At 49.4% G+C, this 24651-nt stretch overlaps 1 protein-coding gene across 1 annotated transcript; it reads right to left on the reverse strand.

Moving 5' to 3' along the window:
* Positions 1-353: 353 nt before the first annotated feature.
* Positions 354-5592, reverse strand: DGCR6L (DiGeorge syndrome critical region gene 6 like). Its single transcript, XM_004742646.3, has 5 exons — positions 5388-5592; positions 5148-5308; positions 2317-2417; positions 1392-1532; positions 354-910 (listed from the first exon to the last, which is right to left on the reverse strand). Exons 1-5 carry the CDS (start codon positions 5495-5497, stop codon positions 827-829), a joined length of 597 nt encoding a protein of 198 aa, XP_004742703.1. The 5' UTR covers positions 5498-5592; the 3' UTR covers positions 354-826.
* Positions 5593-24651: the final 19059 nt, after the last annotated feature.

The following is a 24651-nucleotide window of genomic DNA, read 5'->3' on the forward strand; positions in this document are numbered from 1 at the left end:
GCTCCTAGGGGTGGGCTTGGTGCTTCTCTACCTGGAGATTCTCTCCCTCAGACTTTTCCGACTGTTCTGACCAGAGCAAACTCATGGCTGCCTGCCCCCACCTCCAACCTCCCAGAGTGGATTAGATGTGGTCCTAGAATCCTGGGGCTTACCCTGGGGGGAATGTGGCATTGCTGAGCCTGCAGCTCCATGAGGGAGCTCCAGAGGGGGTGCCCCTGGGAGAAGCCTCCATGACAAAGGGGGTGGGGCGGGGTGCATCTGCTGTTTCTTCCCCACAAGCTACAAGGTGAGGGCCCCAGTTGGGTCCCGGTCATGGCAGATATCAAAGAGCTAGCACACAAGTGACACGCAGGCCAAGCTGAGGTACATTTATTTCTCTCGGCCTCACAGGACTTGGCGCTTGCAGTGTCTCCCACTTAGTTTGAGGCTGCACCTGCCAGGGAAGGGGCTGAGGCCAGAACATGGGGCATGGCAAAGGTGGGGATGTGTCCGGTGGAGTGAGAAGATGCTAGGACCTCCAGCCCCACTCTCCCGAGTCTGGAGCGGCCAGCCAGCAGAATGGACGCACTCTTCCTTTACCACACCATCCTAGCTCTGGGCCAAAAAAAAAAAAAAAAAAAAAAAAAAAAGTGGATGGCAGGTGCAGCCAGGGTCCCCCTGGCCTCTCCTCAGAGGGTTGACCCCTCCTGTAGGCAGCTGGGAAGGTGGTGGCCAGATGTTGGGAAGATAAGTCCCACTCTCAGCTTTGTGCTGCCTGTGATGACAGGAACAGGGCTGTCTTCTCAGCCATGATGGGCGGCAGGTGACTGGTGGAGAGCCCTGCTGGTCACAAGGCTGTCTTCCCCACCTGGCAGCCCCTCTGCTGCAGCTTCCTGATGAGCTCCAACAGGTTCATCTGCAGTGTCAGTTCCTAGGACGCAGAAGGGCTGCTGTGACACCAGAATGCCACCCGGTCTCTCCTGCCCTGGCAAAAGCCCCCTTTTCCCTGGGGCCCAGAGGCAGATACTGGGGCCTACAGAGTGCCAGGAAGTGAACCTGCCAGTGATTCCTGGCCATGGCTTGCCAGAAAGGGACAGAAGCAGGGATGTCAGCCTGCAACAGGGCCCACAGGTACCCTGGGCTGGTGCACACAGGTGTACGCAGGGGCGGAGCACATGAGGGTCCTGTGAGGAGCAGGCCTGGGGAAGGCGGGCAGTACCCCCACAGCCAGTTGGCTTGCCCTCTTATCGGCAGAGGCAGTGCGCCCTGCCTTACTAATTCTTCCCTCCTCCCCTCTCCTCACACACTCTGGGGCTGGCTCCCCAGGGGCCAGTGATAAAACCCTAGAGGGAACTGGGCTTTTGGGAACCAGCACCCTCTGGGCTGGGCCAGGGCAGGCCCGAGGGACCGACCTGTGGGTTGGTGGTCACATAGAAGCCAGCAACCCCAGCCTTCTCCAGTGTGCTCTGCTGGTCTGCTACCTTCCGGTCCAGCTCTAAGACAATCTTCTGGTCCATTGCTCGCTGCTCCTCACGGATCCGGTGTTCCACTGCCTGCACAGTGAGGGCGGCTCAGGGGGTCAGCCCCCTGCCTATCGCACACTACCTCAAACACACACTGGTGGCCTGCCACTTCCTCCAACCGTTCCACACTCCCACTGGCTCCAAGACCACTGATGGTGCCCTTACTGCATGCAGGTTGCTCCCTTCTTGGCTAAATGAACCCTGCAGAAGGGCTACCCTGCCCTACACGGAATGCTCTCCTTTCCAGGACCCCCAGCCAGGTGTCCTCCCTTTGCTGGGCCAGGCCTTGCCCAGCAAGGACTGCTCGGGACCACCATGAGCTGGCCAGATGCCAGGTCCACTTCTGCTTACCATCAAGTTGCCAACTATCTCTGGGCCTTTGTATATGTTCCCTCCCCACTGAGGCCGCCCGCTAATCCCAGCTCGGTACCTCTTCCCTGTGCATCCTGGCTCCAGGCTGCTTGGGACCCTGCATAAGCCTTTCTATGCACCCCCACCACCCATAGTTTCTTGCTTACATATGGGTCTCCTAGTTGTCCTGAGCAACTTGGGAGCAGACTGGGTCTCCGCTGGCTGGCCCCACCATCCCACAATTGCCCTGAACAGGCCCAGCCCTTAAAGAGCTACGGTCTTGGGACGCAGAGGAATCACACTCTCTACCTGATCCTGCCACATCCCAACCCCCACAGCAAAGAGCCACATTTGGGGACTCATCAGGCCTCCAATGGACCACCCAAGTTGAGGCCCAGAGCAGCTCTCTACCACAGCCCAGTCAGCACAGCCCAGGTGATACCCACCCGGCCCACACCCCTACCTCCAGCTCACGCTGCTGAGCTGCCTGGAGCACGGGCAAGTTGTGGGGTCGGCAGGCCTGCTGGGCTTCTTGGTGCTTCTGTCGCAGCGCCTGCCTGAGCACTAGGAGGAGAGGAGACCAGAGAAGTCCAGCAGGTGGTGGGGGTGAGATGGAGAGGGGCGGGCAGGGAACACGTCTCACCTCGGCACCTACCCTGGCTGTCCCACCATGGGGCAGCCAAGCCAAGGTGCAGAGATGAAGCCCTGCCTGATGACCCAGCCTGCATGAAACTCTATACTAGAAACGGGTTGGAGTTTGGGGGGATGTCTAATCCCCTGGCTCACTCAGTCTTGCCTTCACCCAGGGCAGGGCCTTTCTCCAGCAGCAAGGGTCCAGGGGACTCCTCTGGAGGGTGCAAGGCAACTGAGGAGGGTGAGACAAGGCAGGCTGGCCAGGGCTGTAGCCAGTGCTCAGAAGACCAAGAGAAGTGGGAGACTAGTCCAGAGGCTTCTGGGTTCAGATGGCCACAGGCCAGCAGTCCTGGGTGTGAGCTGCCCATCACCCATGGGACATTCACTGAGATGTCCAGGAGATGACCTAGGCAAAGTCTGGAAAAGGACTCCTCTGTGGATATAAACATAGATCACCCACAGGAGAACAAGAACTACTCACTGACAGTAAGACAGTAGGTGACCATGCCTGCGTTTGGCAGAGACTCAAGCACAGGCAGGAGACTTGGGAAAGCGGGAAGCAGGAAAGCTTTACGGTGGCCAAAGGGGAAGGTGCATCCTGACGGGAGGCTGCTGGAGAAGCTGGAGGGGGGCCGAGGCAGGGAAAGAAGAAGAAAAGATGATCCCAGACACATTCTTATACAAGAAAGCAAGGAGGTACTCCAAGAATGATGGGGGCACATCAAAAGGACAGAGGCGGCAGCCCAAGAGCTCTCCCACTGACCAAATGTGGCTCGGTTTGAGCATTACAAAGAATAATGAGCTATATTCTTTGGACTTGTGACTGTATGCATCCCACACCTCACCAGAAATATTTACAAAGACAGCCATTCCCACGGCAGGAAAAAAGGTAATACCAATTCTATAAACAAAGCAAAACAAAGCAAAACAAAACAAAACTCTTCTAGAAAACAGAAGAGAACACTTCCCCAACTCACTCCATGAAGCCAGCCTTACCCTAATATCCCAGCCAAAGACATTAAAAGAAACTACAAATCAATGTCCATTATGAACACAGAGGCACATATTCTTAACAATAGTTTAGCAAATCAAATCCAACATAAACAAAAAGGGTAATGCATCTTGACCAAGTGGGATTTATCCCAGGAATGCAGTTTATCCCAGGAATTACCAAATGAGTGTAACTGACCAGAGTTAACCAAAAAGCCATGTGCCCATCTCCAGAGATGCTGAAAAGGGGATGCAACAAAACCCAATGTCCACTCCTGAAACACTAGTTTTTGCCACAAACGTTTAAGCTGCCTATCATTGTGTCTTGACCTGCTGTCCAGTTTACAGGAAACACAGAGGGTGGAGAAACGGTTAAATGACAGCACGAGGAAGCAATGTGGCAGATCCAGAATGGGGACATTCTACAGGTAGAGTGCCCCAGACTCTTCAAAAAGTCAATACCATAGTGAATGAGACTATTCCAGAAGCACAGAGACCAAAGTAACCAGCTACAATGCATAAACCCACACTGGCCTCACGAAGCGAGTTTATGACAAGTTGGACAGTAGGACAGTGGACTGAAGGTCAGAAGACACCCTGGAATGGTTAAGTTAATGCTATTCACCGGGCTCACATAGGAGAGTGTTCGTGATCTAGAGCACTGGTTCTCAATCCTGGGCCAAGGTTGATCACCGAGGATGCATGAAGAGAGTTCTCTTTGTCACTGGGGGAATACACCCCTGTCATCTAGTGGGTAGAAGCCAGGGATGCTGGCTAAACAGCCTGCAATGCACAAGACACTGTCTTACCATTAAGACTTGTTCAGCCACAAATAGCAATGCTGCGGTTGAAATCCTCAGTCCAGAGAGATGCTGAAAACTCAAGGTGAAGCCCTAGGGTGTTACATATATTTAGGGGTATTAAGGCTTGGGCAAAATGTTAATTACTGAATCTGGCTGGAGAGGATACAGGTATACACCACTCTTCCAACTTAGCTGAATGTTTTAACTTTTTTTTCTTTTTTTTAAATAAATAAGTTGGGTAAAAACAAAATAACAAAGGTGGGAAACTGACGGGGCAGGGAGAGATGCCCAACACACCTTGGAGGAAGGTGCTCCCGGAGACCCCTGAGTAGGGATGCCTAGGCGGGGCTAAGGCTCAGGAGGCTTTGGCTTAGGGTGTGGTTCGGGTCCCAAGGGTGCCACAGGGCATAGCGCAGGGGAACTCAATGAGTAGGTGGTGGTGTGGCCCTCTGCGCTGCCGAAGGGGAACTCACCCTAAAGGGCACGGCAGAGCTGTCAACACTTTGGGACATCACTGGGGGTGGTCAATCTCTACCGCTGACCGCCACTACCGGGGATCTGTCGGTGGACTGACCAGGCAGGGAGGCCTTGGGCCTTCCTGCTTGGAGGAGGGTGGAGACACAGGAAAGTCCGGGCAGGGAGTGTCTGGATATTATGATAACAAGGGGCTGTGCAACTGAAAAAAATTTAACTGCCTTAACCCCTTTGTCACACACACACAAAAACCGCTAGCAGTCTCCAAGCCCTTGACCTGGTCAATTGTAGGGATATCATCTAGGCGACACCCAGGTTAGGGCTCGGCCTGCACAGAGACCGAGAGCTAAACTCCCGGAGGAAAAGCGTGCGTCGTCCCGCCGCCCCCGCGCACCTCGGTGCTCATTCTGCAGCCGCAGGCGCTGGTTGTACAGGCTCTTTTCGGTGAGGTGCTGGATCTCCAGCAGTCCCTGCACGATCTCGAACACGGTGCCGTCGAGAAGCGCCAGAGCCAGGTCGCTGAGCGTGGTGTAGGACAGGCGCTGCTGGAAGGAGCTGCGGGCAGAGGGGGGCGGTGAGCGCGGGCGGGACCCAGGGCCATTTCAGCCGCCCGTTCCGCCCCGCGGCCGCGCACCTGGGCAGCTCTTTCACGAGGCTCTGCAGCGCAGACAGCAGCTGGTAGTGCCGTTCCTGCTGCCGGGCCCCGTCCACCGCCTCCTCGAAGGCGCCGGTGTAGCGCTCCATAGTGCCCCGGCGCCGCCAGCCGCCGGCCGGAGCAGGGTGAAGCCCCTCTGCGTCCGTTCCTAGTGCGGCGCGTCCCGCCCACTTTACGTCCGTCGGGAACGCGGTACGTCCCGTCCCCTTTTACGACAGTTAAGCACGGCGCCGCCACTCTCTTCGCCCTCCAGAACGAGGCTCTCTCCGCCCCTTTCCCGAGGTTCCTTGGAGGGTCCTTCATTATCCCCGCCTCTTACCGTGCCGTTTTGCCTTCGCGACTTCAGGGGCGTGACACTACAGCCTTGAAATCGCGAGATCTCAAAGAAGCCCGCCCTGCCCGCGCAGAGCCGGTGTAGACCCCTGTTTTGGGGGGGGAAAGGGGGTAGGGAGGGGCCCCGTCCGGCGCTTGCCCCTGCTGGGGCGCCGGGTGGCCACTGCTGTCGCAATCTGTTTCCTCCCGTTTGCTTTTTCCAAAAAGGGCTTGAGTCACTGATCGCTGAGCTCCGCCGATACAAGCGGTGTGACCTTGAGCCATTTTCGTCACCTTCAGGCGCCGGTCTCCTTGTTTTCCATTCATTGGACATTTGTCTGTGTTGCGTTTCCAGAAAGCCCCCCACCCCAAACACACACACCTGCGCGGGGTCTGGGAGCTCCAGCAGCAGCGGCACCTGCGCTCTGGAGGAAGCGCCTGGCTGAGGAAGCGCCTGGCTTCTGCGGGGATTGATCCCCACTGCCTTTCCCAACCCCAGCACCTTCCGGGGGGATGCCGTTCCCCGCCTCACCTGTGCCTCCATCAGTGTTGTGAAATGTCAAAGAAAACCTGGCCCAGTGTCTCAGTCCGGCCTTGAGATAAGTTTCCTGGAATCCACAATCACGGTTTTCATAAGCCACAAAAATCTACAAAGTTTGCATTGCTGAATGTCTTGCTGGGCTCGTGGGGCCAGGGGATTCGCACTGTGTCTTTCTCATCTCAGCGGGAGGAGGGTGTTCAGTGCTGCCAAAAATAGGGATGGGGCTGCTGTATAGCGAAATGTAAAAGTAGGTAGACTCCTGAAGAAGACAACCAGAAAGAGGGATTGTGTGGCTAACTGAGGCAAACAAATCCAACTGGCCATGGACAGAAAGCCCAGACCTCTGGAGAAGAGGGCATGCTTAACCCCTGGGGGCTCTGTAGGGTCAGGGCCAAGGAGAGGAGTCAGCCTAACTTAAGTCATTCCCCAGGATGATCCCTTGATGAAGACTCGTTGACCAAACTTTGGGCACGCTCCTCTGAGTGCTCTTCTGACTAGGCCTGGTGCTTGATGATGTGGGAAACAAAGGCAGACGAAAATTAAGTTTTCTTACTACTTACAGCCTATTGACAAGTCCTTGAAACAGGCAGAGTGACAGAGTGACAGAGGGACTCAACTGCCTCAATATTAATATTTTGCTAAGGGGCAAAAACCAATCCTAGCCCAATCCTCCCTCCGCCCGGCCCCTGGATCCTTAAGTCTACTTAACATACAAAAATTCCTTTAGAAATTTCCTTTATCTCTAAATGCCCGCCCCCACCCAGGTACATGTTGGCCCAAGCATATGACCTGATGATATACATCTGAAGGGTCTTATGACCGAGGTTTTATTAGAGGTAATAAATGACATTTTCCCAATGATAGCTGGCCCCCTCAAGGTCCTGGAAGCCTTGCTTCTAAGTTCTTTATAGGCTTAACGCTATCCCTAAGCTCCTCCCTATTTGAAAGTATATAATGGGCCACTCCTCGTGACCCTAGTGCAGCTCTTTCTGCCTACGAGTCCTGTCCTCATGCTTTAATAAAACCACCTTTATGCACCAAAGATGTCTCAAGAATTCTTTCTTGGCCGTGGACTTTGAACACTACTGTTCTTTCCTATATCACTTGGCCTTGTCTTCAGCCTGCCTGGTCCAGTTGTAGCAAGAATCCTGTTAAGTCAGTTTAGAGAGAAACCCTTACCCTTGATATCTGATTGACCTTGAAACTGATCAAATTCTTTGTCCCCCTACTCAAGAGGACTTATGTGGCTGGGCGGCAGCAGCCAAAGGAAGAGTGTATTGGGGTACATGTTCCAGGGGCTCCTGAGGGCTTGCCCTAAGAGCAATAGGGAGATCTAAAGGTTTAGGGGCATAGGCAAGATCAAATTTGCCTTTCACAAGTTACTCGGCAGCCACCATGGTGGGATTTGAGGTGACAGGGCTTCAAGTGGGGACGGGTGGAAGGAGGGCAGCACACGGAGATGGGAGGGTTTTAGAGCCATCTGAGGTTCTACTGAAGTCCCCACATGGTCCTCATAGTTTTCTCCAAGGTGCTTCCTCAGTCCTGGCAGGGTTGGCTCTCCCTTCCCCACATGTTCTTGTGATCCTTTTGGGCCTGGAGCCAGGAATGAGTAGAATGAATGAATGGCAAGCAGGCACAAGCCACAGCGGAGAGCACCCGGGCACCCTGCGCTGTACTTCTGACTGGTGACAGGAGCCGGAGCTGCCATGGGGGAGCTGAGCAGCTGCGAGTGGCTGCAGGAACGGACTGAGTCTAGGCCTGGGCACTGTCACCTCCCTGGAGCTCATTGGCCGTGGGCAATCACAGCATCTGGGTGAGGCTGCCCACCTGAGTCCTGGAGGAGATCTAGATGGCGGGAGGTGCTGGGATTTCAGTCTGGGCCCACCTCTTTGTTCCCCTTCTTTGAAGGGCACCCGCATGAAGCCTGCTCTGGCCAAGTGGGTGACCCCAAAGCTCCTCTGCCCAGGCAAGCTTGGTGTACCTGGTTGCTCCAAATCCTGAAAGTCCAGGTGGGCAAAGTCAGTAAGGTCTGGATTTGGAAGCTGCTCCAGAGCCTTGCTCTGCTGCTGGAGCAGGAAGGCCCACTCTGGCAACCCTGGCTTGACCTGCATTAGCAGCACCCCTCCCTAGTGTGGACATAGGTCATGGGTCACTCAAAGCTGGCAGATTCCTGGGCCTCCTCTGGGTCACCAGTGGGGGTCTGGTCTGGAGGGTCTGACCCTCCTAGCTCCTAGACTCCTGGATCCCTAGGGCTGGTGGTGTTGACACCCTGGGAGGTATGTCTGCAGAAACAGGGGGCTGGCATGTAGATGGGACATGCAGACAAAGGCATGAACCATAGCTGGTGTAAGTATTGGCAGAACATTTGTGATCCTTCTAGAACACTGGAGGAGGCCTGCAGAGGCCTCTTTCAAGGCCGCTTGTCACTTACCCCCTGATTCCCTAGGGGCTCTTCTGAGGTGGGTGCTCCCTGCCCAGTCACTCAGAACAGAGTTGCAGCTGATAAAACCCTCTGCTGCCACGAGGAATGGGTTTCTCAGTGCTGGGGTGTCCCACCACCTGTGCTGTGCTTCTGGCCCTTTTATTTCCTTGTCATCCTTTTTGGTGTGTGGGGCAAGAACAAACATGCGATTGGTTTGTCAATGTGTGCTGTAGATTTTTTTTGTGTGTGTGTGTGCTGTAGATTTTCATGAAGTTAGTATGTGGAGAGTTAGCTCATGTTATTATAGAAGCTGACAGGTGTGTCGTCTACAAGACTGAGACCCAGAAAAGCTGATGGTGTAATTTGGTGTGAGTCTGAAGGTCAGAGAATGGGGGAACTGATGGTGTAAATCCCATTCTGAGGGCAAGAGATGTAATAATGAGTTGTTCTAGCTCAAATGGCAAGTCAAAGAAAAAAAAGATTGAATTCCTCCTTCCTCCCCTTTTGGTTCATTCTATTCAGGCCTTCAGTGGGTTGGATGGGGGCCACACACCTGGTGGGGGGCAATATGTTTTGGAATCGATTGATTCAATGGAATTGCTGCTCTGAACTGGAAATGCCCTCAGACATATCCAGAAATATTGTTTAATCTGGACTCCCCGTGGCCAGTCAGGTTGACACATAAAATTAGCCATGACAGTTCTACTCCTTGTCAACGTGACATCCATACACATCTCAAGAGGTCATGATTCTGCCGTAATATAACGTAATATAACCTTTGCACAACGGAAAAGGCACTAACTCTTTCCCTAGAAGAGGAGGTAGGTCCTTGAGTGATGTTTACTTTTCTCCTCAGAAGGTATCATGTAATCTAAACACAATGAGGTGGAATTGGCCATACTTCAATCCCATGATAAAAATTGGTACATCTTATGCTACATGACAAGAGCCCAAGAGAGGGTAAAAAAGATACACACAAACTTATTAATAGTAAAATAAGGAGGAAATACTCATGATTATGGTCCTCGTTTCCGTAACCAATCATGGGGCTGTTAGCTGGTACCTACAGTTACCTTCTTTCTCTCCCCTTCTATATTCCCTTCACCTTTAGTGAGCGCTTCAGCTGGTTTTGTTCTTTACCCAGTGGGTAGACCCAACCCTTCATTCCTGCCTGTTACTTGGGTCATTGTAGTTTTACATTAACCTGGATTGCAGGGCATGGTGAAACTGAGAAAGGCCCTAAAGGACCTCCTGTACTCCAGACATACTGTATCTTACTTCTATCATGGAGTAGCAGTGCAATTTTCCCTTGGTAGTCAGAATTAGTTACTCCAGGCAACACCACAATTCCTTTCCTTTGTTTATTGTTTCGGAGGCATAAAGAGACCAAAGTCGCCGAGTGGCAATCCTAAGCTCCAGGTCAATGGAATCATTGTGTCTCCTGGTGGGAGCTTTTCTTACCTTGTGTTTTAAGACCTTCTGGCCAGCAGAACATGAGGCTGTGGGACTAGGAATCAGAAATATTGCTAGTGGGTGACCTAGGGGAATGGGAGTGGTGACATTCCTATTTATATCCCTTGCTTCCTGGACCTATGACTGCTGGCTGTTGAACAAACAGTACCATATGTGGGTCACTGATTCAGAGACTATACAACCTTCTGGAGAACCATGCCTCAGCCCCATGCCACCCAGCTGGTACTGTAACTGAGTCTTCAAAAGACCACTTTAGCATCCTGTCAAGCCAACTGGTTCAGGATGGTGGGGAACATGGTGAGATCAGTGAATTCCATGAGCATGGGCTTATGACTGCCCTTCTGGGGCTGTGAAATGAGTTTCCTGGTTGGAAGCAATGTGCGGTGGTATACATGACAGTGGATAAGGCATTCTGTAAGTCCATGGGTGGTAATTTTGGCAGAAGCATTGTGTAGGGAAGGCAATCTGTATCCAGAGTAACTGTATATTCCATTAAGGACAGAATGCCACCCCTTCCATGGGGGAAGGAGTCCAGTGGAATCAACCTGTCACTGGGAAGCTGGCTGATTACCCCTGGATAGTGGCACAATATTGGGGCTCAGTGTTGGTCTCTGATGCTGACATACTGGGTACTCAATGGTGACCATATCCAAGTCAGCCTTGGTAAGTAGAAGTCCATTTTGCTGAATCTATATATAACCATCATCCCTGCCACCATGGCCACTTTGTTCACAAGCCCAGTGGGCGATGACAGGGGTGGCTGGGCAAACAGGCTGACTGGTATCCAGAGAAGGGATCATGCTGTCCCCTCAATGATGAAACACTCCTCTGTTGAGGTCATCACCATTTGGTGAGCATTCACATTGGACACAAGTATCTTCATCTTTATTTATTTTTTGCCTGTTCGGAAAGGTGTATCCACATACCTCTTTCCCCACGTTTTCCACCAGTTTTCCAGTCGTGTTCCTTCCAAGTTCCTGACTATCCAGCCAAGCCATTGGCCACAGCCCATGAACTGGTACTGGTACATCTGACCCTTTCTCCTTCCTAGCAAAATGCACAATGAGGGGCACTGCTGAACTGCACACTGGGAGGGTTTCCCTTTACCACTGTCCTTCGGGGAGGGCCCCAGAGAGGGTCTGTAGTATGTTGCTCTCCATTTCCAGGTGGTGCCTGACCATCGTGCAGAACCACCTAGAAACCACACCCGCATCAGCAGTATTGGAAACTCCCCATGCATGCCATGGGTGCTGGCTGGGAGAGAAGGCTATAGCAGGAGTGGGGACCATGGGCATTCGGGCCATGTCTTCATGTAACTTATTGTGCCTTTTGGGATGATCAGTCCCAATGACAGCTGTACACTTCCACTTGATGAGGAGATGCTGCTGTCATGCCTGTTACAGCTTGGTGGATCAGATGACATCCATGACAGGCATCTCAGGGTGCGTGGTGACTTGGTAGTCACAGTTCAGTAGTCAGTCTCTACTGAGACCCAGCAGCAGGTCAAGAACGGCTTCTCAAAAGGAGTGTAATTATCTGCAGGCCTTACTCTGAAATCCTGAAGGCCTGCATGGCGGTTCACCAATAGGTACCTACCAAAGGCTGCAAACAGCATCTGTCTCTGCTCTTGCTGGGTCAAGCACTGGCAGGGATTGGAGGTGAGAACACCTTAGAGGATACTCTGGGGACTGCCAGCCTCAAGGCATAGCCTTCTCCTTCTGGCCAGGCCCTGCATGGCTGACCTCCTGTGGGGGGAGCTGCCCTCTTCCCCAGAGCCTCTCTGGGTCCCTCCCCTTTTAAGAGCACCCCTTTTGGATACTCTTGGGAAAGCCCACCCATGAGGTCCTAGTCCAGGTGGATGACCATTCTGAGTCAGGGTAACTGGGATGGATGTGTCCTCTGGGCACACCTCCAGGTGTGCAGGGCAGGTTGGGTCTGGGGAAAAGGGCTGTACTTAATGCCACTGCAGGGTAAGCTGAAAAATTGTTACAAAACTAAATGTAATATGATATGCAATCCCCCCCCCACTTTTTTGTGGTAGCATGTGGAAGAAAATGTCTTAATGGCTTAGAGTATAAAATCCTTAGTTCAAACAAATCATTGATTTATAATAAAGTGCAGATGAATCTCAAAACTACAATGCTGAGTGTAAGAGGTCAGATATAAAGGCCATATATTGTATGGTTTCATTTTCATGAACTCTCCAGGCAAATCCATAGATACAGAAAGAAAACAGATTGGTGGTTGCCAGGGCCTGGGGAGAGGGTAGAATGGAATGTAAATATTTCATGGGAGGCAGTTTCTTCTTGGAGAGGTGAAATGTTCTGGAATTCGGTAGTGGGGACAGTTATACAGCTTTGTGAATCGACTACAAACCACTGAATTGCTCAGTTTTTAGAGGGCGAATCTTACGGTATAGGGATCATATCTCAATTTTAAAAATTGGATGTTAAATAAATATGTATGTATGTTTTTAAAAATAGTTCACCTGGGGAATGGGTATGACTCTCTGTCTGGTCCCCCCCCGCCCCCGCTACTGAGATCCAGGAAGACCTCCCAAATGATAACAAGCACCCTTTGTTCAGAGCTTGCCCTATGTGGCCCCCGGGGTCAGCCACCAGCATGTGCAGACACTCCAAGGCAGGCAGAGGAGTGGGGAATATTTCTGGTGGAAAAAAAGAGGAAGGCATGTCCTGATGGGAGGGTCAGGCTCACTAGAAGAGGGGCATGATTCGAGAGGCGGAGCAAATTTGGCTTTCTCCTATTTGCTGTGTTGGAAGACAGAGCAATATTGAGGAAAGGGTTGATCAAGACCTGACCACTTGGGACCAGTTGTTGCAGAGACTGTGGTCTGACCTTCCAGGCTGGGAGCTGCAGCTTGTGGGTCAAGGCCTTGCTAGTTGGAGCAAGCAGATTCCTGGGCGCCTGAGTGGATTTAGAATATTCTGTGGACCAGGGTGCCTGGGTGGCTCAGTCAGTGGAGAGTCAGCCTTAGGCTGAGGTCATGATCCCAGGGACTTGGGATTGAGCCCTACCTTGGGCTCCCTGCTCAGTGGAGAACCTGTTTCTTCCTCTCCCTCTGCCTACCACTCTGTCTACTTGTGCTCTCTATTTCTTTGTCAAATAAATAAATAAAATCTTAACACACACAAAAAAGTCAATTCTGTGGACCAAATAGAATATTACTCAGCCATAAAAAAGAATGAAAGTTTGCCTTTGGTGCTGCAAGGTCCATGGATGGACCTTGAGGGCATTATACTAAGTGAAGTAAGTCAGGCAGAAACAGATAAATACTGCAGGATCTCACAATATGTGGAATCTAGAAAAACAAAACTAAACAAAAGCAAACTCATGGATATAGAGAACAGATTGGTGGTTGCCTGAGGAGGGAATGGTGGGGTGGGGGGAGCTCCAGGAGGGCCAAATGGGTGAAGGGAGTCAAAAGACACAAGTTTCCAATTATATAAGTGAGTGTCATGGGGATGCATTGTACACCACGGTGACCAAAGTTAATAATAACATATTGCTTATATGAAAGTATCTAGGAGAGTGGACCTTGAAAGTTTTCATTACAGGAAAAATTCCTATAAATATGTATGGTGACAGATATTAACCGGATGGTGGTGATCTGTTTGCAAAATATACAAAGATCAAATCAGTACATTGTACACCTGAAATTAATATACAATGTTCATGTCAATTATATTTCAATTCTTAAAAAAATTCGTGGACCGGAATCCATGATTCATCATTTTAAGTCAATCAGTCTTCTTGGATGGAGAAACTTCAATGTTTTATAACTACGATTTACCAGAAAAAAACAGTAACAATTACGATAATGACGAACGCCGGTAAGGTCAATAGTAACAATCGTCATTCCCATAAATCTCAGGATTTCCATTCTCTATTCCAGTAAACCCCTTCAATCACCTGTCTTCATAATGTATTTTTTCCTCGGGGTCCGCTAGGGATGCTAGTGCTTCTCCCGGCCCAGCTCAGTATTTCTCAGCAAGGAGTGTCCTTCCAACTCACTGCCTTGGGCAGGGCTGATCCGTGTCCCTGGAGTGAGACATGGAAAAGTTCCCTAGAAGGTGCCTCTGAAGAACGGGCCCCAAAAGGGACAGTGGCCACGCTGAGGGTTCCCTTCCCAGTACTCAAGGCGTCCCTGTGAATGGGGTCTTGGAAAATTTTCTGAGCAGAGCCTCCTACGACTGGAGTCCAGCAGTACAGGGCCGGGCCTGTGGACCACTGTGGTGAAGGGCACTTAGCGCTGGTGGATCCTTACAGCGCCAAGCCAGCAAGCCTGTCGGGAGGGTGTCGGGAACGGGCACTCCCTCCCAGAACTGCAGGCCCAATCTCCGGGCTCGCTCCCAGTCGGCTCCGGAAGGCCATTTGAGCGACCCTGCCTTCTGCGATGGTATCTCGGGGCTTTGCCTGGGGCATCGCAGCACAGTCAGGATCCCTCGACCTTTTTTTTCAACCCCAGCTCCGGGAGTAAACTACATAAAAGGGCCGCGGGGTGGCGCAGTACCACTGAGGTGGACCGCACCGCGGTGGATCTGGGTCCCCAGAACCACCAGGGAGCGCCGCCAACCTTGTGAGCCTGGACTCAACGTTGCGGTTCCCGACGACGAGATGACGGGAAGCAAGACGTGGAGGCCCAGTAAAGCCCTCCGCAGGCCTCGTATCGGTCATCCTGGCCAGGCCACAGCTCCGGAGAAGGGACTTGGAATATTTGGGGGGCGTTCCGAAGAATGGGTCCCACACAGACACGCACAATGGATGGGGCCTCCTATCTAGACTCACCCGTGGGGCTCAAGCTGGTCCCCACCTCCAGAACGGGACTCGGAAAAGCTGATGGGAAAGTCCGGTGACGGGGTCCCACGCAGGCCCGCCTCCAGGCCCCGATACACCTTCCAGGCCATCTGTGTGGGTAGGGTCGGTCCGTGTCTCTGAAGGGGAACTTGGGAAAACTTGGAGGCACCTCTGACCACCGGACCTCGAGAAGGACTGCAGTGCAGCCAGGGCCCTGTACTGTCCCTCACAGACGGCTCCTACCAGATGCCACTACAAGTGGGAGCTTCGAAAACAATTTCAGCAGGTGCCTCTGACAGCTGGGATCCACGCGGACTTGCGGCTGAGCCTACCATGAGCAATCCGGTCCTCCCCGAATGGCCGGGTCCCACCTCCCGGAGGGAGAGTGGGAAAAAAAAAAAAATGGATAGCATGAAGACCCGAAGGCCGGGTCACACGCTTTCCCGTTACCTCCCAGTGGCTATGGTTGCTTCTCGAGGGCGAAGGAGCACCAGCAGGGTCTGGTCCACACCAGCACCCGGGGGGACAGCGACATGGTCATTCCCCCAAAACCCTGCCTGTGCATTCTCCGGCGAACTGATGACGCGCCAAAGCACAGATTCCCAGCAGGACCGAAAAGATTCCGCTAGCGCCACCGGCCTTCTGGAGTTCTGCCTATCGAGCGTTGGCCAAACCCCATTCTTGCCGATTTCTCCGGTATTCCGGGGGAAAGCTATATAAAAGCGGCCGCCAGGTGGCTCCCGACAACCGTTGTTACCGTCAGAGGGCCGTCGCCAGATCTTCCGCCAGCAAGGGTGCACCGCCGCCACCCAAAGGCTCCATCTCCTCAGGGCTCACCCCGGCACGCATCTCTCCGCCTGGGGCGGCGGGGAGGGGCGGGCTGTGGGCGTGCCACGTATCCAGGGGCGTCCTCCTGGGAGCACAAGGGGAACTTGGAACATTTCTCCGAGAGGCTAGCTGACCTGGCACGCTGCCTAGGTTCTCCTGAGCAACTCAGGTGGTGCCCAGGCTCCCAGCAACTCAGGTGGTGCTCAGGTGGTGGACCAGACTTGGTCCATTCTTGGGGGGCTTAGCAGAACAAAGACTGGGAACTGAAGCGTTGAAAGTACTCCTAGAGAACATGGATGAATATTGTCATTTATAATTATGGAGTGGGGAAGGTCTTTCTAAAGCCAGAAAGCCGTAAAGCAAATGATCAATAAACTTGACCTCACAAAGTTTAAACAAAACAGGTCTTTGCACACAGCACAAGCAAAGTCAAATGACAACGGGGTGGGGAACATTTGTGCAAATACATGTAGAATACGATATTGATTTCAGCATTACTTATTATAACAAAACTGGGGGAAAAATACTAGCCCTTTGGAGGGACCAGGTTAGGTAAATTCCAGAACATTAATACCATGCATTTGTGTTTTACTTTATTTTTAATTTTACTGTTTAGAAGAGGCAGATCTAGAGGTACTGACAAGATGTTGATGATGACATGCTAAGTGAAAAGAGCAAGTAATAGAACTTCTCTTGAAAAAAAAAAATGCACGTAAAAGAATACTTGGGAGGGGGATCCTGGCTGGCTCAGTTGGTTAAGCAGCTGGATCTTGGATTTAGCACATGTCATGATCTCACAGGCTGTGGGACTGAGCCCTGTGTGAGGGATCTGCTTCAGATTCTTTCTCCTTTTCTCTCCCTCTCTGTTCCGCCCCACTCTTGTGTGTACTCTCTCTGTCCCAAATAAATAGATAAAAATATTTAAAAAAAACTTACATGGAAAAGCAAAGGAATTAGAATAGCTACACCGATTTTGAAAATCAGGAATAAAATCTCCCGTATCTTAACAGTTCTTATGTGGTTAATAAATTCTGTGTGGTATTGGCAGTAGATCAATGGAACAGTAGAAACCCAAATAAGTATGTGCAACTGATTTTTGGCAAACATGCACAAGTAATTCCTGGGCTGAAAGATGGTCTCTCCGTCAAATGGAAATAGGGTAAGGGGACACCCACAGGCAAACTGAACTACACTAAAACCCCCGACCTCACACCTCATACAAACATTAGCACCAAATAGAGAAAACTCTTATTTATAAAATGTAAAACATAGGAAAAAAAGCCTGTGGGAAAAATTGGGGATCTAGGGCTGGCAAAGAGATTTTAGACTTGACACCAAATGTGTGACCCATCAAAAGAAATGGACAAATTAGAGCTTATTAGAAGGAAAAACCAAGGTTCTATGAAAGATCCTTTTAAGAAGACGAAACAACAAAGTACATCCTGAAGGGAAGTGTTTACACAACCAAATAATCACACGAACGAAGGGCGGATATCTGAAGCTACAAAAACTCACAAAATGCACTGGTGAGAAGCAAACAGTCTGATTACAAAATGGGCAAATGACATGAAGAGGCATGTCACTGAAGAGGATACAGATGATAAAGGAGCACATGAAAAAATTAAAATCACAGTGAGGTATCATGACATATCTACCAGAATGCCTTAGACAAAATGTGGGAAAACTGTCTCAGATGTTGGTGAGGATGTGGAGAAACTGGTCACTCATGCACCGCTGGTAGGGGTATAAAGACATTATAGCTACTCTGGAGGAGGTCCTCCACCCTGGCCCCCGCCCTCCGCCCCTCCCCCCGGCCCCAGCTCTACAAATAAGCAAACCACAATTATAAAAACACGCAAGTACGACCCAGAAACTCAATCCCAGGCATCTATTCCAGAGGAAAGGAAATGGATTCAGGCCAGTCAATGATTGACTCAGTGGGTCTGGTATGTTTAGAACTTGCACATTCCAAAGAAAGGTCTGATCTTCACCTGGCTTCTGGGAGAAAATCTCTAAGCCCTTGGAATGTCTTGCCTGAAAAGAGTGTCTTTGTTATGTTGGGGTCTTGGATGGTTGAAGCCAATAAAGTGACTTGTGGTGGTGGTGGGGGAGAGGGGATTTGGGCCATGCAGAATCATTTTGACCTCCAGAAAGTCACCTTCATGGACTCCTGTGAGAGTCCTGTGAGTCTCTCCCCGCTGCCCAATCCAGAAATGAACACATTTCTTTTGCCTTTGTTCTCTATGTCATTGTGTTTGGGGCTAAATGAGGTAGCACTTCTCAGTGTGGGGCCCAGGATGACTATGTTGCAGAATTTCTTTTCCTTCGGTGTCCGTGGTTCTTGGTCATGCCACTTTGAAGATTGAAGAGGTAGACCAGATAAAGGGTGGTGGGCAGAAAAACAAAGTTCATTGAGAGATAGTACAAAGCTCCCAAAGAGGGAGGGACCACTCTCCCTCCACCCACCGTGGGTCTTTCTAGGGAGTGACGCATTCACCCCAAAAGTGGTCTGGAGGACCTCACCCCCAAGTCCAACAAACCTATGTCCACACAAAATACTGGACATGAATGTTCTTTTTACTTATTTTTATTTATTTATATATTAATTATATATATTTATATAAATATATATTTATATATAAATCATTTATATATATAAATATAATTTATTTATTTATTTATTTATATTTTATTTATATAGAAAGAGAGAGAGAGAGAGAGCGTGCGCACAGGCAGTGGGGCTGTGCAGAGGGAGAGGAGCAGAGGGAGAGGGACAGGCAGACTCCCTACTGAGTGGGGAGCCTGATGTGGGGCTCATTCCCAGGACCCCGAGATCATGACCTGAGCCGAAGGCCGATGCTTAACCAACCGAGCCACCCAGGCCCCCAGACATGAATGTTCTTAGCAACTCTGTTCATCACAGCCCTCAAACAGGAAATGACACAGAGGTACTTCAAAGAGTGAAATGTTGAACAATTGGGTGAAGGGGTGGGCGACTGGGTAGTTGTGGAAATGGAGAGAAGTGTTTGTAGACACGCATCAGAGGAAGAAAGGACAGGAGAGGACAATGGATTGTCTAGGACACGGGGAGATACAGGATGTATAAATGTTTGGGGAGGTTGGATCAGGGTCGCTAGGTGTCGCTAGGTGAACAGTGGTAGATTCTATTTAGATGCGATGTCTGGAGGACCACCAAGACACGGAAGAAGGGTTTGTTAACCTTGAAAATAGAACTGTCAGTTACTTTACCAGCAAAGTGGATTTATTTGGGAATAGAAGGGAATTGCAATTCAGGGCACCCAAGCTACAGCAAAACCACAGGCAAGTCTTGAGAATGAAGGGGAGGAGTGCTATTTTATAGAGGAAACAGGAGTTGGGAACGTCTGTTATAATAAACAAACAAACAAACAAACAAAAAGTCCACTGGAGTAAACTGGGAGTCTGCAGTACAGTGACTCCTCATTGGCTGAGTTGTGATAGTCTTTCATTGGCTGGGCTGTTGCCTGCTGGGCTAGAAAAGTAGACTTCTTCCTTTGGGAAATATAAGGTGAATCTATTCCTATTGAGATCTCCAATTTGCCACACGTGGTAGGGCGTGAGAGCTCCCCCTTCTGGCGGTCCAACTCCTTTTAGTGAGGTTTCCCTTTATTCATTTTCCCAGCTTGGACCTCATTGATCCATTCATTTATAAGATTTTATTTATTTATTTGAGAGAGAGAGAGAGACAGAGACAGTGGCAGAGATGGCCAACACGAGTAGGGGGTGGGGAACAGGCTCTCTGCTGAGCAGGGAGCCAGAGACACTGGGCTCAATCCAGGACCCTGGGATCATGACCTGAGCCAAAGACAGAGGCTTAACCCACTGAGCTACCCAGGCACCCCTGGTAGGACTTTTAAAATAGGTCATATCTGTTAATACATCTCAGTCAGAAAATGTAGGAATTCTGGATGGAATGAGAAATCTAGGGTTTTTATAAGCACAGAGTTAATAATTAAGGCCTTAGAAGTAGACTAGATCAGAGTTTTTTTTTTTTTTTCTTTAAAGCATAGTTATAAAAGAATAAGGACCAGTGTTGATCTCCCATGAGCTTCAAACTTAAAAACCCAGGGCCTATGACTGCAAACAGTGCTGTGAAGGAGCATTGAGAGATGGGGATAAAAGAAGAAGATCCTGGTGTTAGAAGTCAGCAAAAGAATGTCCTCAGAAACAAAGGTGGGCCACCCTGCCTGTTTCTCTGCCCCTGCCCACCACAGCCTCAGGCAAACAGCCCCATCCCAGCCCTTCTTCCTCTCCCTTCCACTCAGACCCAGGGCCAAACTGGGTGGGCAGATCCTGAATCCGCAGGCCTGGACTCCCTGTGTCCTTGGCATCACCCCACATACCTGGCACCCTTAGTCATTCACTCACTGCCCCAGCTGTCCAAAGCAGAGGCCAGCAGCCCAGACCTACTGCACCATAGTCCTCTTTGCAAGAATTGGACCGCTTACCCAATGGGAAGACATTCCCTTCACATGGTGGGGACAAGCCAAGGGGACAACAGCCTTTTGCACCTGGATACAATCTTCATGTGCTCTTGCACACGAGACCAACTGAGACCTCAGGGATGAGTGACATGCTTATCACTATTGTTCTCATGAAACAGTCCCAAAACCCATAGAGGAGATTTTGGCTGGTTGGGGATGCTGTGCAAGAAAGCTAGAAAAACAGACAGACACAGAAACATACACACATCTCAGGGGACTTTGGTACTCTTGCTGGGGGCAGCAACCATGGGAGTAGAAAATGTTTCAAAAAGCAGTGGCTCCCAACTTCTTGGGCCCCTGGGCCCGAGCTGGTTCAGACAGATTCTGGTTATTTTACTGATTTTACTCTGGAGGGTGTGGGGGCTTGGAGCTTCCTAGTCTGTCATTTCTTTCTTTTTTTTTTTTTTTAATTTTATGATATGTTGAATTCTTTTTTTTAAAAAAGATTTTATTTATTTATTTATTTGACAGAGAGAGAGAGAGAGAGAGAGAGATCACAAGTAGGCAGAGCGGCAGACAGAGAGAGAGGAGGAAGCAGGCTCCCCGCTGAGCAGAGAGCCTGATGCGGGGCTCGATCCCAGGACCCTGGGACCATGACCCGAGCTGAAGGCAGAGGCTTTAACCCACTGAGCTACCCAGGCGCCCCATAGTCTGTCATTTCTTGACCAGCACCCTGCATTTTATTCTGTCCACTCTACTCTTTCTCCTCAATGCACAGTCAAAAATAAAACAACAGTAATCTGCACCCATTGTATTCAATTTTCAAATTTGATCAAAGTTTAATAACAGAGGGAAACAGATGTGAACAAGTTTGTTAAGAGAATTTTATTTACCTTATTCAAAGTTATCAAAATATTTGAGTATAGTATATAAAAATTTTAATATATTTAAAATCCGAGGAAGTAGATAAACAATCCCTTATGGTTCCTTCTGGTCCATCCCCCTCCCCTTTCCTCCACCTCCAGGCTGCACAACCTCCCCCCAAGCACCTGTGATTCACCTGATGAAGCATCTGCCTTCCCACTGGTCTAGAAACTTCTCTCACTCATCTCTATCTTCTGTGTTCCCCACATGCCCAAGGCCACTTCATTCACTGACATGGTGAATTATTTCTCTGCTGAACCCAAGGGCTGGATGAAAAAAAAAAAAAAGGAGAAAGAAGAAAATCTCTCCTATCTGTTCTGTGAAGTCATAACCTTAATGGAAGATGGAACAAGTGAGCATAAATGTTCAGAAAGAGATTATTTCCACATCAGCCCCTGACCTGTCATATGGCTAATGTGGTGGTGAATGTAACTGGTATTATTGACATTTCCTTGGTGAGCTTAGAATATTCAGGCCCACAAAGAAACCTGACCATTTGGCTAAAGGTGTATTAACTCAGAAGTAAGAGCAAGTCCTTATTCATTATTTCATTGGCAGGAACCCAGCCACCCCTTGTCCTCTGCATTCTCATGCAGGAACATCTGGAAACTGAGCAGATAAAGCTGATAAAGGAGGAAGAAGCTATAAGAATCCAGTCTTTTAAAGCATAAAAGACCACATAGATAGTATTGGTAGTCCTGAATCCACAAACATTCACCTAGAGTGACCCCTTCCTAACCCAACCCACAGGTTATACGCAGAAGGGTCTGGGACAGACAGAGAGTGAGGCCTCTCCTCTCCCCAGGGTCAAAAGGAAGAAAGGATTGACTACTCTGTATATAGGGAAAACATTCATATCCCCATTGTGCAGATAACAAAATGAAAGTCATAGTTTGTATGAAGTAGAGTATGTCCTCCTAAACTCCATATGTTGAAGCCCAAGCCCTCCATATGATTATATCTGTAGACAGGGCCTTTAAGGAGTCAACTGAAATTAAATGAGGTCATAAGGCAGGGCCTGATCTAATAGGACTGGTGTCCTTATAGGAAGAGGAAGAGGCACCAGGAGTGTGGGCACACAGAGGAAAGACCATGAGAGGACAGAGTGAGAAGGCAGTCTCTGCAAGCCGAGGAGAGACCAAATCTGCTGCACCTTTATCTGGGACTTGTGGCCCCCAGACTGTGAGAAATAAATATTTGTTAAGTCATCCAGCCAACTGCATTTTGTTACAGGCAGCCGCAGGAAACTAATATATAGGGTTTTATACTTTAATTAGATCTGTTCTAAATTATTATTCAATTAACACTTAATTTCTAAGATTAACACCAAATCCTAGGAAACCTTTATACTTGTCACATGGGGATTCTTGTCTCCAAGGTAAGGACTTCACTCTGGAATTTCTGAGTTAATAATTCCTGGTTAAATGTACATGCATTGCTTCTGTAACATCCACTCTAGTTCTTTGGAGCCGCCCTCCTCCCTGCTGTGCCCTGCCCCTACCCTCTGGATGCATCTTGGCTCGTCCACATGTGGGTTTCAGGCAGCAACAGGACAGCAACCCCAGTTCTGCCCTCCGTAGCCTTGGACATGGTCAGGCTATTTTAGATCTATTTAATGGTGGGAGGAACAATCCAAGGACTCATTTCTTGCTGGAGGTTTGGTGACTCTCATCATGCAAATCAGGCACTTTTTAAAAGAACTTTGCATAGGTAAGAAACTGAAGGACAAACATCATGGGTCTACTTCTGGGTACCACAATCCCTGTGGGGCAGACAGGCAAGTACAGAATGAAGTTTAGTTTGGGAGGAAATTGTGTTCACTCCTTCAGATATCTTAATGAAGTGGTAGCTGAAAGCACTTGTGGACTGTGAAGTGCTACTTAAATCAATGTTAATAATTAAATGGACTGCATGGACAAATACTGTTAGAGTGTCAGGACCAGGCATAGATGATAGCCCTTTGACCTGGGAAATACCAAGAAAAGGAACCATTTTTGGTAGTGTTGAGACCCTCTGATTGAGATTTACATGTATTTACTCATTTAATCCTCATTATAAGCCTGTTAGTTATCGATTGGTCATACTTTTAACAAGGACAAGAGCTAGGTTCAGAAAGCTTTATTGAAGTGATGAGATCACATGTCTAGAAAATGACAGAACTGGCATGTAAGCTCAGCTCTGCCTGTCTCTGCATCTCCAATCCCCAAACATGCTGGTCCCAAAGGGTGAGTCCCAGACCTAGGTTTTCCCTGGATATGTCACCTCTGTAGGACAGAGCTCAGGGATGGGAAAAGTCTTATCACACCCTTCACCGTTCACATGCGGACACCAGGTGCCCAGCTTCTCGCACCACAGAGTACTCTCCAAGGTGCTGACCTAACTTCCTAAGCCAGCCCCATCTCTCTCCTCAGTTCATAGATCAGTCTCTCCCACTGGGACAATCCGCAGCCTTTATGACCTCTCAGCACCCATGCTGGTCCAGACCCAAACCCAGAGGACCAGGATATCTCCCTGTCTTAGGGCTGCATCTCTCATAGCCCCAATACATTCTATAAATACATGGCATCCCTCTAGGCCTTGATAATTAAATTATTCTTCCTGCTTTATAGCATTTTAGATATTCACATTGTCTTGAATCTCAGAGATTCTCACCCATTCCTTCACTTTCAGAAAGGGTTCCCCACCAACTACACAGATGAATTAGACCATCTGAAGCAAAGCTGCAGCTCATGGCCATGAACCTACAAATATCCCTGCATCCCTCCTCATTGAAGGTCATATCTATCCCCGGATAAGTCCAGTTTCTCAAATGTAGCCCCTTCTATCTTGTTCTCTATAGAATGTTTTATTATTAATTAGGAGCTAATCTCCTTTACCGGCCTCTTCCCAATCCAACTTTGTAAACTCCTTCAGTCTCTTCTTTCTGGAAACAGATCCTCCTCTGAACCAGTTTATCTCTAGTTCATACCCAGAGTATTTCCTCCTCTTCAAGTGAACCCAAAGAGCTGCACCCAGCAACAATTCCTGACTCCCCTCAGCCTTTGGGGGGCTAAGGATGAGCTCCATGAGGATTTTGATCTTCAGACTTACAAATCTTCATGACAACACCATTACTTCCCATAATCAAATCGGATAAATTTTTCTCAGTCTTCCACTTGGAACCAAAGCAGTTGGTTTGGAGAACTTTATGTTTGTTTCCCTTGTGAGACTTCCTTTGGGGAACTTTGGGGAACTTTATGTTTCTTAGGCTTATTTGATATCTCAAACTTCTGACTGAAAAACTCATGCAATCCAGTTTTCCAGTTTTATCTCTATGGTGACAATGTCTAAAATTTCATGTCTGGATTTCATTTCTGAGGAGCCATCTATAATTGCATGTTAACCAGGAACTTAAAATGAAATACATCAGGATGCCTGAGTGGCTCAGTGAGTTAAGCCTCTGCCTTTGGCTCGGGTCATGATCTC

Source organism: Mustela putorius, unplaced genomic scaffold (genome assembly GCF_011764305.1).
Source record: "Mustela putorius furo isolate JIRA1106 unplaced genomic scaffold, ASM1176430v1.1 tig00003858_pilon_pilon_pilon, whole genome shotgun sequence".
NCBI classification, from domain to species: Eukaryota; Metazoa; Chordata; class Mammalia; order Carnivora; family Mustelidae; genus Mustela; species Mustela putorius.